This window comes from Oreochromis niloticus, linkage group LG3, assembly GCF_001858045.2.
Source record: "Oreochromis niloticus isolate F11D_XX linkage group LG3, O_niloticus_UMD_NMBU, whole genome shotgun sequence".
In the NCBI taxonomy this organism is placed as follows: Eukaryota; Metazoa; Chordata; class Actinopteri; order Cichliformes; family Cichlidae; genus Oreochromis; species Oreochromis niloticus.
The window spans coordinates 4,595,228-4,618,167 of record NC_031967.2 but is presented as its reverse complement, the minus strand read 5'-3'; the positions used below and the strand labels follow the sequence as shown (position 1 = coordinate 4,618,167).

General features: G+C 39.3%; 1 protein-coding gene across 5 annotated transcripts in view; it reads left to right on the top strand.

Moving 5' to 3' along the window:
• Positions 1-280: 280 nt before the first annotated feature.
• Positions 281-22,940, top strand: part of sorcs2 (sortilin-related VPS10 domain containing receptor 2) — a 379,862-nt gene continuing 357,202 nt past the window's right edge. For 2 of the 5 annotated variants that reach the window (XM_013266082.3, XM_013266083.3), the window contains exon 1: positions 282-6,205. In XM_013266082.3, the coding sequence (XP_013121536.1) occupies positions 5,870-6,205 (336 nt within the window). In that variant the 5' untranslated portion in view covers positions 282-5,869. Of the gene's footprint in view, positions 6,206-22,940 lie in introns of all 5 variants that reach the window. The other 3 variants (XM_013266081.3, XM_013266084.3, XM_013266085.3) reach the window with 3 other exon arrangements.

The window sequence follows — 22,940 nt, the reverse complement described above, 5'->3', positions numbered from 1 at the left end:
CTGAATATGATAATTGGCTAAGTTTCATTATTTTTCAAGAATTCATTCTCAAATTGCCTGTTGCACATCCATGTTTTTGTGAAGCTTGGCTGTTTATTTGTGATGAAAACATGTGGGCAGTGACATACTTAAACACAAGTAGCCTTTGATCCATATCCACAATTAAAACAATATAACAGAATGTGAAAAATACCAAGAAGAATAAATAGAAGTTTAAAATGATTTATTTTCAAGTAGCTGATGGACAGTGAAACTTTTTTCATTTCATTTTGTTTTTCAAACAAACACCTTTATGGGAGGAACATTCTGTTTGTATATAATCCTACAATACAATGATTGAAATTATGATGAATAAAAGGAAAAACATTTTGAATTTTTTTGTAAAACAATATGAAACTTTTTGCAATTACAAATGGAGAAAAAAAATCTGTAAAACTTCTTGAATAGAAGCAAAATGTTCCCAAGAATACCAAAAAGTTTGCAACACTGCCAATATTTTCATAAAATATAAATCTTTTTTCACCCACAAAATTTCAAAAGAGACCTTAAAATGTGTTCAAATAAAAACTCCTTCAATTTAAAATACACGTAGACAGAATTTAAACAGTTCCAATGTGCCGGAGAATGCACGATCAGTAAAGAAAAACAAAATTTAAGAGAAAGCATTTTTCATCTTTAGATCTAATATTTTTTCTCGTGTTTTCTCCTAACCTCTTTAACTCCCAAACATAATTTGAGACACACGAGATTTTACTCCAAGGAGCCTCATATGTGGAATGTTTTTCTGGTTGATTTATGATTAAATATATTACAGTCTACAGCGAACAGAAGGAAATGTTAGTAATGAGAGTGAAATGTACAATTAGTTTTGCTTCTGTGCCTTCCTTAATTGCAATAAATTACAATGAAGTTAGACTGCAGATCCTCCGGGGCATGTGAGAGCACAGCACAATATAGACGCTGTAGAACCGCTGGCTCAAATTGCCATGATGTGAGTGAAAGGACCTAGTGAATCAAGCTGAGTGATCAAGGTAAGACCATATCACGTATCTGCTAAAAAGGCCAGAGACATCCTCTGGAAGGTGTTGAGTGTCAAAGTCTTTCAAGGTTCTCCTGCAGCCCTGTGAAACTAAAGCACATTAATCTTCATAACATCCAATTATCCATGAAAATTTCATGATGAACAAAGCTACATTCAGGAGCAGCTCAGGAGCATGCTAACAAGCTGGGCTTCTGCAGTCCAAGGTTCTCCTCCCCTTGAGCTGTCTCTGTGCTCAAATGATGCAAGACCTGCCTTACTGATCCATACTTCTCATCTGTGATCACATACACACAGAGATGCCACAGACAACTATCAATGAAGGCCGTGAAATATTTACCAAACTGAGTTTGCTAAGAGGTCATAGAGATGCTGTTTGAAATTTCTCTATGATTTTGCAGATGTTTAAAATACAGAGCTCATATCAAGTATGTTTAAACTGATGTGACTATCTTATTTATGATCAGACTCTTAAAGTATCACATCACATTCTTTTTGGGGTCTCCTGTATATGTAAATCTTCAAAACTATAGAAAAGGGGTTTTTGTCTTTGGATCTTTTATAACTTGCAAAAAGAAAAACAAGGCATGGTTTACAAAGGTTAATCCTTGTGTTGGACTGGTGTTAGATCTTTGAAAAACCTTGTTTCGTTTTTCAGTATCTTTTTGGTGATGCTTAAGTCTAACCAAGCTGACACTGAGTGGGAGTCAGGTTGAACCCATGACAAGTTGCGAGTCGTAGCAAAACAACCAGCTTAAGGCTGTTCAGAACCACAGATTAACCCACTGATTCTCAGTGCAGCGTCCACATGTCCACTACAGTGCAGACAACAAGGTGAAAAATGAAGTGATGAGGTCAAATAAAACTGAGATGACTGTTGTTGAAATTTGGAGCTATATAAATAAAGTTGAATTGAATTGACAAAAATTATAGGGTGAAGCATGAACTGTTTTTTAACTGGAATGTGCTTAAACATTTTTAGGGAACCACCAAACTATTTTAACATTCATGTCACTGGACTGTGAGAGTACACCAGAGCATCTGCGAAATATCCAAGAAAATTCAAATTCCAGAGAGAAAGATGCCGGTGATCCACCAGAGGAACATGAGGCCAGTTTCCCTATTGAATTCTGCACAAGCAGAAATCCTTTATGCAACCACAGTTGCATAAAAACATAATCTTGTCTGTTTTCCTCCTAAATCTAAAGATCCCTGAGACTCTGGTAAGAACAAGATATTGTTAGACATCCCCAAATCTTACAAACATGAAAACACAATTACAGATAAAACATCTGAATAAGCAAGAATACTTATACTGATTTAAATTATGTATGCAAACCATATACGGTAATGTGAAAAATAAAGCTTTCATAGGTTGATGTGCAGTCCTGTGAAAACTGTAACTATAACTATATTTATAGTTGTAACTAAAGCCCACAGTTCATTAGCTTGTAGAACTACCTTTAGCAGTATTAACTCGAAGTAATTATTTTTGCAAATGGTAAACAGACTGGTTCTTATATAATGTTTTTTTACTCTAACAGTGCACTTAAGGCACTTTTACAACTTGCTCCATTCATCCATTCATACAAGCATTTTTTTCTACACTTGTCCAGTGCAGACTGCAGCAGATGGGGATCAAACCACCAGCCTTCCAATTCCAATTAGCCACAGCCAGGAAGTAGAGCTGTATGACTCTACCAGTCTCTTACATTTTGGGATTTTTGCAAATTCTCTGATTATTAACAGTCTGTTGGGACATCCACTGTTGGGAACACTGTGCATTAGCATGCACCCAAATGCACCAGGCCAGCAACCTGCCAAAAAACCCTGCTCCTTTATAGAGATGGTCACACTTGCTGATGATCAGTTAATCAAGCGCATTTCATTAACAGCACTTGGCTGCTAGTCACCATCTCAATTCCTATGGAAGCAGCAACAACTTCCAGTCTGGAAACAGGGTGTAGCTAGTTTTTCACAGGACTGCACAGAGTTCTGGGAAAACCTTCTTTCATATGACTATAAATATAAGATTATTGCTTATTAACAAAGCAATGGAAATGACATAGAATGTGTAATGATTATGTATAGAGGGAATATCTGTTAAATTGTGTAGGAAAGCTTATATAAAGCGAATCAATTCTGTGTGTAACAATAAAACCTAAAAAAGTTTAAGGTTTGTTCTTAAAGAAAGTAAAGTGTCAGAATTGCTGTGAGGCAAAGCAGGACCCAAGCGCAGGAATCCTTCAGTACCGTGAAAAGGTCCACAAGATCCCACTCCCAGGTGCAAGTGATTCCTCTCACAAGGCTGCTCTCCACTTCAGCTTACTCAGTATTTAATTTGCTCTCCACTCTCTCTACATGTTCCTGTACACATGCAATACCATAAATTAATACCATAGCCATATTTACACTGACAGTAGTCCTTCAACAATCCAGCACTGACTGAAGCTCAGCCACTCCCCTAAGTAGTGGCTCTTAACAAGGTCAACACAGGTACATGATTGCCATCAAGTGTCCGGAACCAAAAGTTGGGAAATCTTCACTGAGTCCCGCTGCTGCACAAAACCCAACATACCCAGATACACATGCACACACAGAAACATACAAACTGGGATAGAAGAGCAATGAGGTGGCTAATGTTGGTGGCTAATCTAAGCTTTACATCACTTGTACTTTCCATGCTGTCAAGCTGATAGTGACATCACGGGTCTAGTCCAATCGTCTTTCTGCCAGCCTTCTTCAGGCCATTCAGCCTTCACTCAGCATACTTTAAATCTCACTGCACATTTGTCACTCTCCCTTGCAGTTGCCTTCGTGCAATCCACCTCTTCCCCATCACCATCTCTCACTTGTCACTCGGGCTCCATTCAAGCCTCCATTGTCATCTCTATCACCAGCGTCTAGACTCCGGGGAGTCTTGCCCTAATTCCAATCACCACTGGGATTCTGTTCTGCTGTGATGGGCCATCGGAGTCTAATTGCCAAAAAGCTCAAACTGAATTCTGTACATCAATAAATCACATTAAATTCCCTCTAATTATCTCTACTTATTGAACTTTTTTTTGTTTTTGTAATATAATGATGTTTATTGTTCCTGCTGTCTCTATGCTCTCCTTTTCTTTCTTGTCTTTCCACGCACCCCACAACCAGTCACAGAAGATGACTTCCCCTCCTTTAGCATCTTTCTGATTAGGCCTTTTACTGTTAAAATTGAGTTCTTGTTCCCCACTGTTGCCAAGCGCTTGCTACTAAGGGATTATCCTATCCCTGAGGTTCTGTTTGTAATATTGTTGGGCCTTTACTTCACAATATTTAGCAACTTGAGATTCTTTCAACACTTTGTAATTCTGGGCACAAACTGGACTTTCCCTCCTTGTGGCATCTATCATATGAAAGAGACTTTGACAAATGACAGATATTTTTAAATAGCAAGGATTCGTATTGGATGCTTTACAATTGCAGGTGAACGCCCCTTTAGATCATGGAAAGCCTGATTTGAAGGAAGAAAGCCACAGGCAAAATTGATATTCAATGGAGTTTCATTTTTATATGCCTAGAGCCACAAACCACTAGACTCAGGGCTTTACAGGCCCACAGTTTTGTAAAGAAATTGGGATGGTAATTCTCACGGAACTGTCGCAACATAAAAGCCCTGGAACTATAATCACCCTCAAAATGTTCCATGTTTCGCATCAATCCGCACTGAAATGGTAGTTACTAAGGTTACCGTAGTTAAACCCTTCAGTCTTATAAGCAAACCCAGTGTTGTACAGTGTTTTTATGGATTTAACTCTATGATGAGCAAAAATAATGCCTGCTATATTAGAAAAACATGTCATCTGAAAGTAAAGGTGAACTCTTGTTTACATCTAACCCCAAATACTACAATCCCACAGAGTCATAGTTTAATTCAGCCTCCAACTGTAATTGGATAGGAGAACAGATGCAGGGAGGGGAGCTATTACTTTGTGAGATCAAATGTGAACTCTGACCCATTGGCCAGCTGGCAACCAATACACAGAGGGGCTGATGTCATGCATGCTTTTTTAAGGTCATCTTATGGTTTCTATCAGTTAAATTAAAGAAACAGCTAAGTTAAAGAAACAAATATAAATTAGAACATATGACCAACTCATTCAACCCCGTTCACTTTATCTGCCACAAAGTTACTAAACATGTCCATGGTACTCATAAATAGAACAAACAGAATAAAACAGATAGGCAATAAGCAACTAAATCTAACTCAGAAAATGTCAGTGTGTATGTAAGTTTAATACATACATGTATTTTCAGCATATTTCCCACCCGAACATAACAGCTATAGACTCAACAGTGGTTAAGCATGTTACTAAGTGACCTTCAGGAGTTGCTGATTATCAGTCTATCAGCAGATCAGCAGATAAGCAGACGAAGGTCGCGAAGACTAAACCACTGCACCACTACGTCAGTTGTGGATCACTGTGACACTGATCACGGTCGAATTCAGTGTGAAACCAGCAAGAAACACATAATGTTGTTAAAAATAACGGCAGTGATTTTAGGCAGTGCTGCCGTCATGTTGGAACTCTTTATTTAGATGGATGGAGTGATGCGAGCTCACTGCAGCTGCAGGACAGCAGATGGCACCGCTGCATCGTCCTGTGGTTCGTACTTGGCACCGAGACTCGTCCACGTTGTTCTCACTGTCTGACTTCGCTCCAGTTCCCCTCCCTCTACCCTCCCTCACTCTCTCTTCCTCGGTTTACAGTATACACCTATCTATCTCCCACAAGCATCAGCAGTCTCTTCATCAGTCTCCGCGTTACGGGCGCTAGTACGGCGTAAAGCATGGCACCTCTGCGTCCCGAAGAACCGGGCTCATCCGCTGCGTACCTCTGCGTCTTTCTGTTGACCGTCTCGGCCTGGATGGCACTACCGGGACCCGTGCGCTGTGGCAGCGTGGCTTTAAACCGGCGAGGCTGGGAGGATCGCACGTTTGACTTGAACGGCGGAGAAAGAGGCTTCCTGCCGGGGCAGAAAGCAGTCGGGGCGGGGAGCACACCCCGCTTCAGAAGAGCCCTGTCCTGGGATAAACAAATGTCCCTGCTCAGCAGCTCGTTTGTGCTCAAAGGGGATGCGACCCACAACCAGGCGATGGTCCACTGGACAGGAGAGAACAGCAGCGTAAGTAGCCTCTCTCCTCATCCTGTCCCGTCTCGATCCACTGGTTCATGCACCATCCCTATAGCCCCTTCTTTGTCACCTTCTACCATCCGTCACTCCAGCGTCAGCGCACATCACTAGAAACAAGTTATTGTTCTCGCAGTAGGCTGCTGCTGCTGCAGACGCACACTGCGCGCCTCTCAGGGAGGAGAGGCACGGTGTGGTTTTTATGCACCCAGGTGGTCCACCTGGAGGCGCGGTGGATGTTTAAAGGCTCCGGGCTTTGTTGAAGCATCAGGACTTTTTAATCGCTTCGTGCAGGGGGTGGGGGTGGCTCAGGGTCGCGAACATCTTGTTATTGCCTGTTTACTCTGCTCAGAGAAAGTCAAACATTCATAATGGAACGTATTATTACCGGTTTCCTTACTATGAACTCCCTTTTTTTCGTACGTAACGTAATTGAAGTAAAAGGAAGAAATGGCTCATTTTAATTTGGGGCAGAGGCCAACCGGATGGGAGGCGGTTTAATGTTCACTTAGTGCCCCGGGTCACCCTGACCCCAATTTGAATTACAACCTCCCGTGCCATTGTGTACCATGACATTAGGAAGGAGTCCAAGGACGCACCGAGCGCACGGAGCCAGTGTGGAGACAAGGGGTGCGCGCTAAATAGACAGCTGGGCACTTGATTTAGTTACATGAAGCCATAACTGAAATATTGATGGAGCCTTTTATTCATGAATTTTGCAGTGCCTTGTTTATTTGTGGTTTGGAACCCAGTTTGGCTTAAACGAAAATGGATGTCCTAGTCTAGGCTACTTTTCTACGCCTTCACCGCCACTGTCTGTTTAAATAAAGCACATGTAGGGCAGATTTCAGACATTTGTGGCATATATATGACATAGATCCCCTTGACAGCATTTAACAATGCTGACAGTGGGGTCAAAACCCATAGCCTACATAGACATATTTTTTTTAGATAATCTGTGTTGTGGGTGAAACAGCCCAAAGTATGATACAGCTATTCTAAGAACATGCTGTGTTTTTTCTTAGCCTTCACTTTAATCACAGCAGCTACACTAAACAAGAGTAGTCTTTGTGATGTATACTGACAGAGGCTGGGGTGGGGAGGTGGAAAATGGTGTCTGGTGGGGACATCACTTGGAATGAGAGCCTTTTTGTCAGACTATCACATTAAATGTGTCCCTGGAGCTGTAACCACCCCTGGGGGTGGAAAAATAATGTGAAGGAGGAATTTCCTGAACTTTCATAACAAATTGATTGCTAAATAACATAATGTAACAAATGTAGGATTATGGAGGCTAACGAGAATTTAAAGGTCCTGCAGGCAGCTCTGCTTGTTGGTGGGTAGAAATGCAAGTAGAATTTAAGGTCAGTGCCAGTAGCTAGAGCTCTTGAAAGCACAGTAACTGGTGTTTGCTGTGGGATAGAGATGGAATGATAATTTGAATGCAAGTGTCCTAAATTTTTAAGTAGGGGAGACCGGGGATAGTTGTAACATTTTTGACATTTCTGTCTGTAAATTGGAGCTCTTTTAAGGTAGTGGATTGAAAATTTAATGCAAAGTATTTACATGTCTCTGCTATTAAATAGTGCAGCTATTTTCTCTGCAGCACAATTACCCATTGCATGGTATGGTCTCAAACACAGAGTGAAATGTTACAATTAACCCCATAGTCTGGGTTAGTTGTAACATATCCTGGGGTGAAATGTAACACAATGAAATAAGGGTACTGACAAAACATTAACATGTAATCTTTTTTATTCAACACATGAATGCACTTAGAGCCATTTATGTAGCTATGTGTGTGTGTGACAGAATGCAGAAATCTAGCTTTTGAACATATTCCAACCCCACAAAAAAGACAAATGATGGAATTTTCTGCAACTGAATATATCATTAATTTTGGTTGGTCTTCCTTGAGTTTGGCCTCATTGGCTCAGTGGGCATTATAACCTACAACTCTTGCACCAACTTTTGAACATAACAATGAAGCTGAAAAAATGTAGTTGTGCACTAGCATCGCAAATCCATTACTTTTTATCATGGCTTACCTTTGTGTGGTTTGCAAAGTGCTTCAGAAAGATGAGGAAATCTGTTTCTTGCACCCATCCTGATTTATTTCCACTACCAATACTTCCTACTGGTCCATCTCTGACACAGTGGTCTGCATAATGTATGTGTGGGAATATAAACAGTGGAGGAATTGTGTTGCCAATGGCATTAACCGCATATACAAAGGCGACCAGTGAACCTCTCTCTGCTGATGTCGTTGCCCCAACTTGTTTAATATAAGTTAAAGTAATAGTGTGGTAAGTTGTAACATCTGCGTTATTGTTACAACTAACCCAGACTGCTGCTGTTACAACTGACCCAGACTCCTATAGCCATGAACTAGCTAACAATACAGCCAACGGCTAAAACATTAGCACTAAAGACCTACACAGAATATATCCCCATAGACATACAAATAACATAATTTAAGTTTGATGAGTTTAACTGCAAAGCAGATAATGCTATTAGAAATTGAAATAAAGTAGAAAAACTTACTTTTTGGCATACAAATTACTTTTTTTCATGTTAAATTGTCTGTGTTTGACAAAATGTGCTGATTTTTCACATGTGATAGAAGAACTGAATTGGGCATGCACAGGATGAATCACATCATTTGAAACTTAGCCCTGATTGGAGAAATTGGAAGTGTTACAACTGACCCACGTTCCAACTATCCCCGGTCTCCCCTAGTCTAAACTATACTTTGTGTCCAGCTATTATGTGTTGTTGTTTTTTAAACTTTTCTAAAGGATTACTTGTGGAAACTAAGTCTAAGCCTTAAGCCTCTATATGGGTGTTTCCAGTGGCTGTGGTTGGCTAAATTCATCCTATAATGATGTTTTTCTGTTCTTTTTTTCTTTTAGCAGGTTGAAAATGGTTGGTTTTGAATGGTTTCTATAAAAATTCTAATGTTACGTGCTTGTTAGAACTGCTTTTGATGTGAAGTTTTTATTCTAATTGGAAAGGATGAACTAGCATGCTACGCTTGATTTCATTGGGAATGTTAGCACTAATTAGCTTAACTCAATGGTGGCATTAAAAGCAGCTAGATGTTACTCTTTTGACAAGATCATCAAAGCCCTGATAAATAATAAGAAGGTGTTAATATTTTTTTTTTCTAAAATCAATAACACAACAAATCAAAGCAAAAATAAATAAATTTATTCAGACAACAGTACATTTTACTGATTCTTTAGTAAATATAGTTATTAATATCAGTTTGAGATCAGAGTCTGGTTTGAAATAATGAATGTGCTCAAACAAACAGCTGAAAACAACTACAACTACTACAACAGCTACTGAGAACAACTCGCTACAATTCAGTAATGACTTGAGGGATTATACTACTTTGGCATTTAAGACGGGGCATTTAAGTAATAAAAAATTGACATTCTCCCAGTGGACTCTAGCCTATCTTGCAATGAACTTCCTGTCTTCATCTCTTCTTCTTCTTCTGTTTTTTTTTTAATCGAGGCAATGTATCCTCGGGGATCTTAGTGCTCAGACTCTGCCAGCCATTGGAACTCCAAGTTTGACTTATCCTCAATTAACTTGGTGTGGGTATGTACTCTGAAAGGTCGATGAGACTGAGTTCATCCCAGCCTAATAAACACAGAAAAATGGTGCCATTCAATTTCCCTAAGGCTGACATTTATGAACAGCAAGCAGATTGATGGAAGGGAAAAATGAATTTCTGCCTCTCTTCTTGTTTCATGATGTCATTTTTGCATCTTTGATGTTCCAAATGTAATTCCTTGATGAAAGGGTCAGGAGTGCAGAAGACTGAATTGTCACATTTGTCTTGATGATGGCTTGTCAGAGATGTAATAGAGACCACCTAGCAGTTTAAAAAAAAGGATAACATGCATGCCTTCCTTTAGTTATTCGGGCTAATTACTGCATGTAATGTGTATATGCTGTTCTGGGCCCCGTCAACTTCTGACCAGACTACAAAGTGTTTTTGTGACTTATTCAGGTACCTTTATAGCAAAAGTACTGTCATTAAAAATAGTTTGCTCTGTGTACTCTCTTCTGTCCCCGTGGCAACTGTCACTTTACTTGGGAAATCCTTGATTGGTCAATTGATGGCTTAGAGCATAAAAGAGCCTTCCCTCAGGCTACCTCCAGAGGTGTCTTTGAAGAACAGAGAACACCGTTATATGTGTGTGTGAGAGAGGCTGCTTTAGAACAATAGAGCAGTGAGAAGAGGTGGAATTTAGATCCAGACAGAATCAGTACAGCAGTAAAAATTATTTTCAGTCCAAGTTCTACCTAATTGGTATTTAATAATCCAAAATGGAACATGTTAAAGGTCACAGCTCCTTGAAAATATTCATGAACCACAAAATGACTGAGAAGATAAAATAATAAGTAAATAAATAAATAAACAGATAAACCACTACTACTTAGCTGATTATCCAGTGTATTATATGTCTGTAATTGTAAATATAAATGCACTGTGTGTCTCTTATTAAGTAAATACAGTTAGATACCATATATATTTGGACACTGACACAAGTGTAGTTTTTTTTTTTACCTGTTTACTGACACATACATGTATTCCAATTATAGTTATATAACGTGCATGGACATAATGTGTAAAATGTGAGCTTTCATTTGAGGATATCCACATTCAAATTGGAGGAAGGGTTTAGGAGTTCCTGCTCCTTAACATGTGGCACCCTCTTTTAAAAGGATCAAAAATTGTTGGACAATTGACTATTTAATGGATGGGCATGGGCAATTTCTTCATTATGTCAATATTAAAAGGCCTGAAGTTGATTTGACTTGTGGTGCTTGCATTGGGAAGATTTTGTTGTGAACAGATAACATGCAGTCAAAGGAGCTCTCCATGCAGGTGAAACAAGCCCTCCGTAAGCTGCAAAAACAGAACAATACAATCCGAGAAATTGTCTTGATGCATGCTCAATCATGCAATCACACTGAAGACTAAACTTCAGACAGAAGGGCCGACAAACAAACAGCAGCTGACAGCGGCTGTAGTAAAGGCCTGGCAGAGCCTTAAAAAGGATGAAACCCAGCATCTGGTGATGTCAATGAGTTCAAAACTTCAGGCTTTCATTGCCATCAAAGGGTTTTTCAACCAAGTATTAGAAATGAACATTTAATTTTTGGTTATTTAATTTGTCCAATTACTTTTGAGCCCCTGAAATGAAGGGATTGTGTTAAAAAATTCTTTAGTTCATCACATTTTTATACAATCTTTTAGTTCAACCCACTGAATTAAAGCTGAAAGTCTGCACTTCAACTGCATCTGAGTTGTTTCACTTAAAATTCATTGTGCTAATGTACAGGACCAAGATTAGAAAAAAGTTCAAAAAGTTTACTGTCCAAATATTTATGGACCTAACTGTATGAAAGAGAAAAGAAAGCAGCAGGCTTGTTATATCGCACACTTTCAGGTTGATTGAATTCTTTTATCTGCACTACCATTGAGTTATTTCTCAATGTTAAAATTCGCTATTTAAACCTGCCCCTGCTGCTGAAATAGCCATTGTGATGAAATTCTTAATTGCTTTTCATGGAAATCAAGTTGTTATTAATGATAAGAAAATTCTCCCTTTTCCAGAATACAAGAGAACTCACCAAATTACTTGCAATGGCACCACATACATTTATTTACCCAGTGACTGATTGTGTTTTACCCAAATATTGCTCATATTCAGAGAAATGTTCAAAGAAAGGTATATTCACATATCTCACTATTATATTACAAATATAATAGTAGTAGTTATATGGACATGGAGTGATTTCTATATGACACTACTAATGATGTATAGTCCATTAAATTGCTTCAGTCCTTCCATAAACTGAAAATGAGACAGCATGTCAATCATAATGTTGATCAAGTTGAAAAATGTACTAAATGAATATTATGTTTTAACCAAGACTTCAAACTAACAATTGAGACCACAGATACATCAGGAAAGTGTTTGCCTGAGTCATAGGTTAAGGTATCTGAATTTTATACAACTGAAGTTCTTTTTGAAGCCAGAGGATCTGCTCCCTGCGGATCATTAAAAGGAATGCAGGTTTAGGGAAGCACTGAACTGGAGTCACATTGGATGGAGTGATAAAACCAGACTTCTGAATGATGGAAACCTCCGCTATTGAAAGCACTGTCTTTGTGATTCTCTCTCTCGGCTCTCTCTCCCTGACTTGTCGACTAGCCTGGGGGAATTCTGTGTTTTTTCTCTTGCTTTATTTCTAGGTCCTCTCTGTGGTGATGTGAAGCATTAACGTCTGCATGTGTGTCCCTGATGTGCGCATCTGTACTGGCTGGGAAACAGCCCTCAATATTTAGTTGAGTTTCTCTATTAATTTTTTGTGGATTGATTGTTTTGTGGCAATAACATCGGCATGTCAGTCACACTTCTTTTAAATTTGCAAGCCTATGTGTGCGCTTTCATGTCCCTGCTGTTGCTGATTTTTTTTTAAATTTATACAGCTCCAAATCACAACAACAGTCGCCTCAAGGCACTTTATATTGTAAGGTAGACCCTACAATAAAGAGAGAAACCCAAAAAATTCAAAAGAGAAACCCAAAAATCATATGACTCCCTATGAGAAAATGCTTTTGCGACAGTGGGAAGGAAAAACTCCCTTTTAACAGGAAGAAACCTCCAGCAGAACCAGGCTCAGGGCGGCTGTCTCACTGGTTGGGGTGAGAGAAGACCACTTTGAAGACCATTGTGGTCTGAAAACTCTTGTTCACTCTGTCTTTAAACCTAACCCTAATCCTAAGGCCACATTTTGGAGTAAAGCAGAATATATATATTTTTTGTTGTATGCTGAATGTTGGGCAGCATGGTCATGCGGTGCTTAGCACTGTTGCCTTGTAACAAGAAACTTGTAGGTTCAATTCCACCATTTGTCCTGGGTGGACTGTGTGGGCTTTGCCTGCACTCCCCTGTATACGTTGGTACCCCAGCTTCCTCCCACAGCTCAAAGACTTGCAGTTAGTAGGGTTAGGTATACTTTGAATGGTTGTCGGTTTCTCTATGCCAGGGGTCGGCAACCCGCGGCTCCGGAGCCACATGCGGCTCTTTAGTCCTTATACTGCGGCTCTGCGTGGTTTGGGCAAATAAATTAGAAGTATTTAGCTGAAGTGTATTTTATTTATGTTAGTTCTTTTTAACTCGTAGTTCTAAATTGGAAGATTATTGTGATATTGAAATATAAAAATAAAATTATATTCTATTATTTTTGCATCGCTCAAAATAAGAGTCACACTCGCGGAAGCCGGTATACCCGCCGAAACGCCGTGCATTTATCGAGACTTTCAACCCCAGATAGGCCAATTATGGATCTTCGGATCCACATTATGTCAGCAGCTGTTCTCCACCGTGAACTGTTAAAGACAAACACCGTTCACGCCTGACAGATGACAGCTTACAGTCCTGCGTAAACTGACTTCGTATAGCCCCGATTTGCGGACTCTGTGCGCAGAGGTTCAGGAGCAGGAGTCCCATTGTAAACAAATCATGGCAGACCCGACGATGTTTCCATGAGCATGCTTTTGAGCATCTCTTTATTGAGCACTTTTCACACACGGTTGCTGTACGCATACAGCCGGCTGTAGCTTTTCAGCTCACAGCCCGACATACACCACCAACAACACAACAGCACAGATAGGGCAGACGTAAAGGCAGCGAGGCATGATTGCGGGTGTCGCTCAGGTGTGTCCGCCTCCCCTGCAGCGGCGCTGCAAATCACGCCCCCCCCCCCATGCATTAACCAGGTGAAATACATATTTAGGCAGAATTTTGCAAATATCTATTTTTCATTTTTCAGCAGCATAGTGCTTTTTTCCAATTATTTTTTAAGAGTCAGGTCAAGGCTCCAAAAGCCCAAAGGCGATATAAGGGTGGCGGCTGACAACAGTTTTTGTTTGCTATGGATCATTTTAGTTCAGGTTGGTGTCTTTGCTTTTGTTATATTTCTTTAAGAGTTCAAAATGTGTTGATTACATAAATATAATTTAATTTTCTCTGTAGCACTTCATGGATTTCATAAGCAGCACACCTTAGTTGTTCACACAAAACATAAAGATAAAAAACAATATATACAGTGTTATCTTCATTTTAGATGTCAAAAAGTATTTGCGGCTCCCAGTGTTTTCTTTTGCGTGGAAACCGGGTCCAAATGGCTCTTTGGGTGTAAAAGGTTGCAGACCCCTGCTCTTTGCTAATCTGTTACTGACTGGCAAGCTGTCCACAGTGTACGTATGGAACAATTTGGACAGTGTTGGGGAGTAATGGAATACATACGTTATGTATTTAAAATGCAAAATATGAGTAACTGTATTCCGGTACAGTTACTGTTTAAAAAGGTGGTATTCAGAATACAGTTACTTAATTGAAATAAATGCGGCGGTCTTTTCCTATTTCATATGTTAGTCTATGCCCTCTCTATGTTTGGTAATTCCACGCCCAAACAAACAAAACACACATTAAGAAGCTCTAATGCCTGTGTCTCAATCTCGTGGTCCAGGTCACCTCTACTTGCGGTCCGCATAATGACATGAAAAAATATTTTTAAAAATTGCATAGCCCTAAAGAATGTAGCCTCATGGGCAGTGTAGTCCGTGCTGCAGGGAGAATGGACTGCCATACCTGTTATGTGTCTGTGAGCGCGAGGGAGGGAGAAAAGGGAGAGCCGAAAACGGGAGAAACGGGAGACGGAAGCATGTAAATATAATAATAACCACTGCAGCCAAAAAGAGTGCCTGACGAGCCCAGTTGTAAGTAAGCTATTAAGAATTTGACTGTACACTGTGTTCGTGTTTTCCAGTAAGTTCCGTTGGAGCAGCCTTTCAATGCCTCTCTCTGTCTCTCGCTATCAAAGTTGACCCAGACAACAAAGTAAAGCTAGTTTTCGGCTAGGAGCCCGACACGAACCCGACGTATTAACCAGAGGTCCCTTTACTACGGTTCGGAGCCGCGGACCCGTTTAATATACGCGCGGAATAGTTTTCCATACGAGATCAGTGCAACAAGTGCAGCCTTACCTAATGTCCACCCTACTGTTACTCATTTTATATTAACATGTAAAAATCTAGTTGGCATTGGTATGGCGAGTAGCCTTCAGTAATAGTAATAAATCACACAGCAATAGTAGCTACATTCATGTAGTTGTTAAAAGCATGATAATATATTAACTAATCCAAAGTATTCAGGATACATTAGACTCATTGAGTAACGTAATGGAATACGTTACAAAATACATTTTGGGGCATGTATTCTGTAATCTGTAGTGAAATACATTTTAAAAGTAACCTTCCCAACACTGAATTTGGGTGCAAACCACATTCCCAACTAGGGGTGCAACCAAATAATTTCTTATCTAGAATATCAGTCAGATATTGACTCAAAGTGATTGAGTGGAAATCTGTCACAATCTATTTAATTACATTTTACATCACTCTGCCCAAAGCAAATGTACCACTCTTAGTAGCATGACTGAAAACTATTTTCAGCTGCTTCCTTGTCACAAGGGTCCCACAGCAGTTGGCACTGCATGTTTGAATTGGCAGAGTTTTACACCAGATGCCCTTCCCTAAGCAAATCCAAAGGGGGATTTGTACCTCTGGCTGGAATTGAACCGGCAACCATAGCGAATATGTAGTAGCACGACTAAAAGTCCTAATGTCAACCTAAAGATGGCACTAGATCAGGAGTGAAATTTAAGTCTAAGTGATGCACAGCAGTGAATAGCTTACCTCTGTCATGCTCCTTGTCATTGCACATAGAATGTGCAATGAGTATACCTAAGTATACTCATCCTTCTTTTTTACCCTTTTCAGTCTATTCCTCAATTGATAGTATGACGTTAATGTTATCATCAACATTAACTGTTGTTTTTGCGTTGCATATGTACAGAATATTAGGTAATGCCACCTTTAACACACCATCCCCATTGGATACCTTGCTGACACCATCTTCAGATTGCATGCATCATTTCAGCCAGTTGGGTCCGGGGATTATCTGTCTGCTGCATACGTCTTATCTAAACATCACATTGGTTGAATTTAAATAGAGTACTTAGAGGGAGCTGGTTTCATAATAAGGTTGCTTTCCTTTATTTGCATGCAAAATCATGGCTCATGCAGGTGTGTACACATAGACACACACACGTCCAAGCTGTAACAATACGTGGCCATATTCTTAACATGCACGCGCACACACACATTCTAGGTCTCTTGGGTCCTGACTCAATGTGAAAGGCATTTGTTCACGCTTCACATACTGAACAGACAGTTCATTTGGCCCCTGGTCGTTCTGCGGTGGAAAATTGTTTGCACATGTGAGGAGAGCCTTTCTCGTCATTTATCTTGTCTGTCCTCATTGGTCCTGCTTAAAAAGATACTCCATAGCCCAGACTGTAAATCGTCAGAGCTGTTTGCTCACTTCTCCTCTATCTCTGTTTAAAATGAATCCCACACTGTCTCCAAATTATAAAGTGCACTATCACCACAACACGCTTGCCAACCAGCAAGGCCTTCAGGACACATCTAAGCATGTCACAGTGTCACTCCACAGTATTGAATGGCTCCTGGCTTCATTGTCAATTGATGCTTGCTGTGCATAATGTTACTGTAAGGGTTTGGACGATATATCTCTGTCATCTTATGTCATCCCAGGACTGCTTTAAAATATTAAATGTTCCAAAAAATATATTTTGAATTACAAAAAGTCTAAGCCACTTTTGCAGAATAATAATGTTAGTTCAATATTTTCTTAGTGGATTGTGACCAGAATTTCTTTGGGATATCCAGCTATATTCCAGCATGCAAAACACAGGAATTGTCTGTGACTACACTATTATTGTTTCATACTAATTCCATCTACAACATGACAGTTGACATTTTGATGATTTATGTTCTTTATCATGAAAATAGATTGCTATTGTGACCAAATCCATTAATCACAGTGAAAGAGTAAGATTATAATTTTATCAGAATTCCCTTCAGAAATTGACCGAGGTGCTTCATTACTCTTGATGCCAGTGGAGATCTGTATACTGGTGAAATAAAATCTTTATACTAAATACATGATATGACAAACATTCTAAGTAAACTTGCCTTATTGTTACTTTGTGAATATTATAGCAATTTAAGTGGTTGAAGTAAAAAACATACCAACATAAATATGTAACTTAAACGAGTGTCAGGTTTAGCTACTCACAACCACATCACTTAAATCTAATCTGGCTATCTAACACTGCAGGATGGTGATAGTCCTGAGTGTGAAGCACGATGTGCATATATCTATTGGCACAATTAACACAGACTACAAGTGCAAGTTAATTATCTGAAAAATAAAAGCACAGCAGACCATCAAGCTCATTGTTCAGTAAGATCTTTATCCGAAGTCTTCATCAGCGTTGGCACATGGCTGCTCTTTGCCACTTGGCGGTAGGTAGTGTTTGCCGATTCGATGCTATGGTTGACTTGCTAACGAGACCTTGGAAAAGTACATGCGGCAGCATGCTACTGTAGTGTTACTGTCTAATTAAGTGTTCGGTGACACCAGGCAGATGCTGGTTGCCCAGGAGCTAAATAAAAGCATCGAATCACCTTTGAGTTGGAGGCTATTCTGAGGCTGCTGGCGTCAGTGCTCACAGACTGCTTGCTCTGTATTGAGGTGCATCTGTATGTGAGGTGCATTGTTATCCAACTATTCTCTTTTCCTGTATGCTCTTTAACTTGTTTTCTGGCTGGAAACCTTCAAAGACTTTTAAAGTTACTCAAGATGTGTGTTTACTTGTGTATTTGTACATGCGATGGATCAGAGGGATACTGGTTACCAGAGCGGCTGCCAAAACAGCTAGTTGGCAAACTGCAGGACACAAGAAAGCCCCTCGTCTGCTTGAACATTCAAATTTTCAGCCCTTTGTTACGGTGCAAAAATATTGTCAGCATGTGTTCATTGTTTTTCCAGATTTGTCCCTGTAAACAGAGGGCTCTCTTTTCTCCTTCGTTCCCTGTTGTTTTGTGCTCCTCTAAATGTCTTCTGCAGCTCAGCTGTCATGGTCGAAAGTTCCTGTTCGTGTTGCCCTGGTAACCTACATTGGAATCCTGTCAGGGTCTTCCAGTGGTTTGGTTCCTGATATGAATTTAGAATGGCCCCTCACCATGCAGTTCTCTGAGGTCCTGCATATTTTATGTAGAGCTCTGGCATAAATATATGCCAGTCATATTGAGATTGTCAGGTGAAACCCTTGTACCTCCAAGCGTGAACTTTTCACTAACAAAGGAATGTGACCTTTGGCTTTGAGGCAACCGTCGTATTGGATTCTGACAATATTTGTTAGTCTTTGTCTCTCAAAGTCAGATATCTGGACGACCAGCATGATATTTCCAGTGTTTGGATTCATGGTTCTCTTTGCGTGATTTCATTATAAGTTTAGTGGTCTGCTGACCTCTTTTACAATTAGGACAAACACCATATTAGATCAACATTAATTACCGAAGACTTCATGGGACTAAACCTTTGTATTCATGGTGTCCAGAGGATAAATGCTTTCATGATAAATTAGATTTATCGTGAAAGCATTTAGAGTAGATGGCACAGAGCACCATAATGTTCCCCACTGGATGCTTTATTGAGCGCTTTTCACACTTTTACTGTCATTTGGTTACTGGTTACTTAGGCAAAAATATAAGCGTTACACACAGTGTTATAACCTGTGTCTTGTGATCTAAAGCAGATAAAGTTCACAAATATGAATTTTATTCATCTCCCAAGGACAGCCCCTTATATATACTGTATTATATTATATTATATTCATTGGCCTCTTCATGAGTGTTATCCTTTTGGGTGTAAATAAAAAAAAAACTGTCAACAGATGATTGAAAATGAACTCTTGAAAAGACCAGTTAACTTTTCACACAGTTTTTATGGCAATTAAAATGCATAGATATATAAGGCTTGCTGTTTTTTTGTAGGGTTGTTGTATGTTGTGTGTGTGAGGGGTGTTGGGAAATGTTTGCCTGCCTCCAGCCATCGGAGGACTAGTGGGAAAACTCTCCCTATAGCGCCCCTCTGAGAATTGTGAAATGCAGTCCAGCAGGGTTTCTCCAGTATTTCGTGTTCACAGTAACACACTTAGAGATTGGATCTTCTTTCCTTTGTGCTAAGCCTTTGCCTTTCTATCAGCCCCCCTCAGAATCTGAATCCCACCTCTCCCTGTGGACTGGGTTTATTTTCATTTTCTTTTGTAAGCCAATTGTGCAACAACAGCATGAAGCCTTTCACGCAAGCCAGGCATCAAGAAGAATTGTCCTTGTTTTGGGTGGCAATTGCTGAAGCCAAATACAAAAATACATAGTAAATGCATAAAGTTTAAAACTTCACCATTATGTTTGATTTTTATTTATTCATTTTTTTTAAGTTCAAGTTTTTTTTTTACACCTTACCTCGGAGTCCACTAAAAGTTGTACAAAAAAAAAGAAAAAATTAATTCCCCAGTCTGTGACTTGGATGCCATGTCAATTGGTAGTGTTGATGGGGGTTTGTCCACTGTGTTTCTTGTGGACAAACCACATGAAACACAGGCGATGCAGCATCTACAGGAAGAATTTAGGGTGTGTCATACTTTCATATCCTGACAAATGAAGTGGAAGCTGAGAAACACTCAACTTGGGCTTCAGTGACCTCTTAGTTGTGCCACAAGCTGATCTCCTCCACGTCATGCTGCACTGATGTCAATATCAATTTTATCTGTATTGCACATTTCATTCCATGTAAACTCAATGTGCTTATCAAAAGAAATAAAAACATAATTATTTTTAAATGAATTGGGTATTTTAACAAATGATCTTAGGCTTTCTGATTTTCATGAGCTATAAGCCATAATCATCAAAATTACAAATTAAATCACAAATTTGAATTTTAAATTTAATTACATTTACACAAAAACATCCTAAAATATTTGACTTTATGTGTAATGAATATAGAATATATGAAAGTTTACTTAATTCAAATAAATTATAACTTCTTGACAATATTTAGGTTTTTTTTTTAAATACACTAGTCTTACCTGGGCAATGTGGATTAGCACCTAGCATCATGAACGTTTTCTCCTTTATTTTGAAAGGCTCTACGAGGCCCAGTCATGCACTCCTTCTGGCTTATATTCACTCAGACTAATTCGATTTTTCACACCCTTTCTTTTTACTTAAAACAGTATTAATTAAAGGTTCTCTGGTGATTCCTTGTGGATGAACGACATGCTTTTCAAAATGGGAATTCTGAGGATTCTGTGAAATGCTCTTTTTATCATTGTGAGAATCTGTGTAAATGGATTTCAGAAAAATGCAAGGGAGCTTCTTCAGGTTTACATCCAAGGGACCCAATTTTGCGTTTTTAGAGAAATTATTTTATAGTTGATGTAGTTTAATAGTTTTCCTGCTTTCCTGATTGGGTGAAAATTTACCTTAATACTAAAGTCCAGGTTTGAAGTCAAACCTGTATGCAATTCAAAGCAACCTTGCCTCCCAGGTTCAGGAATGATGTTCTCTCTAGCTGTGCTCGCATAGCACACTGACACACACCTACACACATGTCGATTCGAAGCAGTAAAAACAGGAATTATCCATGTGTTGATGGACATGAAGCTTGCCAGTAATAATTCTCTTTTCCTGAAAAAAAAAAGTGGGCTGAATGTTTGTGACTCATGTTGATAGCAATTAGCACACCGGTGTATCATGGGAGGTGTGGTGTTGGTGTGGGAGGGAAGGAAATGAAAGAAGGGAAAAAAGGAGAACAGGCAAACAGTAACTGTGCACCGAGGCTTCTTTTATCTAAACTCTGCATACTCCTCGGTTGGTTTTTAACAAATGTGCTGTCAAAAACAGTGGTTGTTTTACATGAAAAAGACAAGGCCATGCGCTGTGATCTGACGCTGGCAACACTATAATGGGCTCCCAGGCTGCTACTTGCAGCTTGCGCTCTGCCTGTGTCTCTCGTCCTCTCTGTGTGCTTTACTTTTGGTTGATTGAAAGGAGATGTGCGCCAGTGAGTGAAAATAAAGATGCAAAGGAGCGACAAATTCACTTAATGTTTGGAGTGCAGCTTGTCACAACAGTGGCATCAGGTGATTGCAGTCTGCATTGTAAAAGAAGAAGTTGGCAAGATTCTAAAAATAGTCTTAAATACAAACCAGGGGTGATTATGTGGCTTTTAATTGGCAGGTTAGATATTTTAGTGCAAGGTGTCCATCTATGGATGCACCAATAAGCACAAGTATTTCTTCTTTTTCCTTCTTTCTAACACAGTTCTGCAGTTCTGGTTAGGAAGCAGAAGATAGCACACATATGCCAAATAAAGCAAACAAAAAAAGGACTCGGTTAAAAGGTCAGAAATGCAGGAAAAAGGTAAACTATTACAAGAAATCCTAAGAAGAGACACCAAAATTCAACCTTGATATCATTATGTCTGCAAAAAGTTCCCAAATCCTAAAACTAAAAAAGAGCAGAGGTGCAGAATCTGCAGCGCTGTATCCACCTTCAGGCACTTATTACTGCATGATAATCCTCTTCTCTATCAGCACAAAAGCTGGCAATAACACCACAAGCTACATGTGAGTCATATGGAATAAATTATTAAGTGCATAATATGTACACGAGTGATATTTTATTTTGTCCCTCCCTGCCAAAATTACACAAATATATCTGAAATGATCCTCGAGTTTTATTGATCACTCAGATTGCTTTGCACTTGAAGCCACATTCACCCATACATACATATATACAGCACTTTATTCTACACCCTTAAATTACTACAATATCTTCCTCTAAACTATTGGGGTGCATTTTAGACCCCATTCCTACATGTCTGCCATATTTGTACAGAAAATGCATTTGCAGGTTGAGCAGCAGAGTTGAGTATTGAGTTGTGCCAATGACAAACTTGCCCAATCTTCTCTGCCAATGCCAAACAGATTTATTGCCAAGAAGCATTGTTACAACAAAGAAATAACTGACCAAACACAAATTTACTCTTTTTTTATGATAAGTTTGTCTTTATTAACAGGTGATGAAACTATTACTTAAAAAGCCCTTACTTGGTGTCTTGACTAACTGTAGACTAATTTTTAAGAGTAGTTGTTAAACAACCACCTGATCATTTATGAAAGACTGGTTTATATGAAGAGTTTCAGTCGGGATTTAGAGTGCATCATAGCACAGAAACAATCTTGTTATGGCCTCTGATATTTTTTTGGTTGTCCTGTTACATCTCAGTGCAGCATTCAATTCAATATTTTACTACAGAGATTACAACAGACCATTGGTAAAGGAACTGCGCTGCATAAATTCCAATTTGTGCATGCAAATGGGGAGTCTTGCTCATACTCTACAGTTAGTCATGGAGTTTTAAAGGCTTACATGCTGGGACCTATACTTTTTACATTATACATGCTTAACTTTGGCAGTATTATTAGAAAACCATGCATTTTCATTGTTATGCAGATGATACCAAGCTTTATTTTTCCATGAAGTTACATAATATAAATCAACTACTTAAACTACAAGGATGTCTTAAAGACAAAGGCCTGGATGACATCTAATTCTCTGATTCTAAATTCAACAAAACTGAGGTAGCTTTAGATGTTGGCATTACCATGACCTCCAGTAGCAGTGTAAGGAATCATGGAG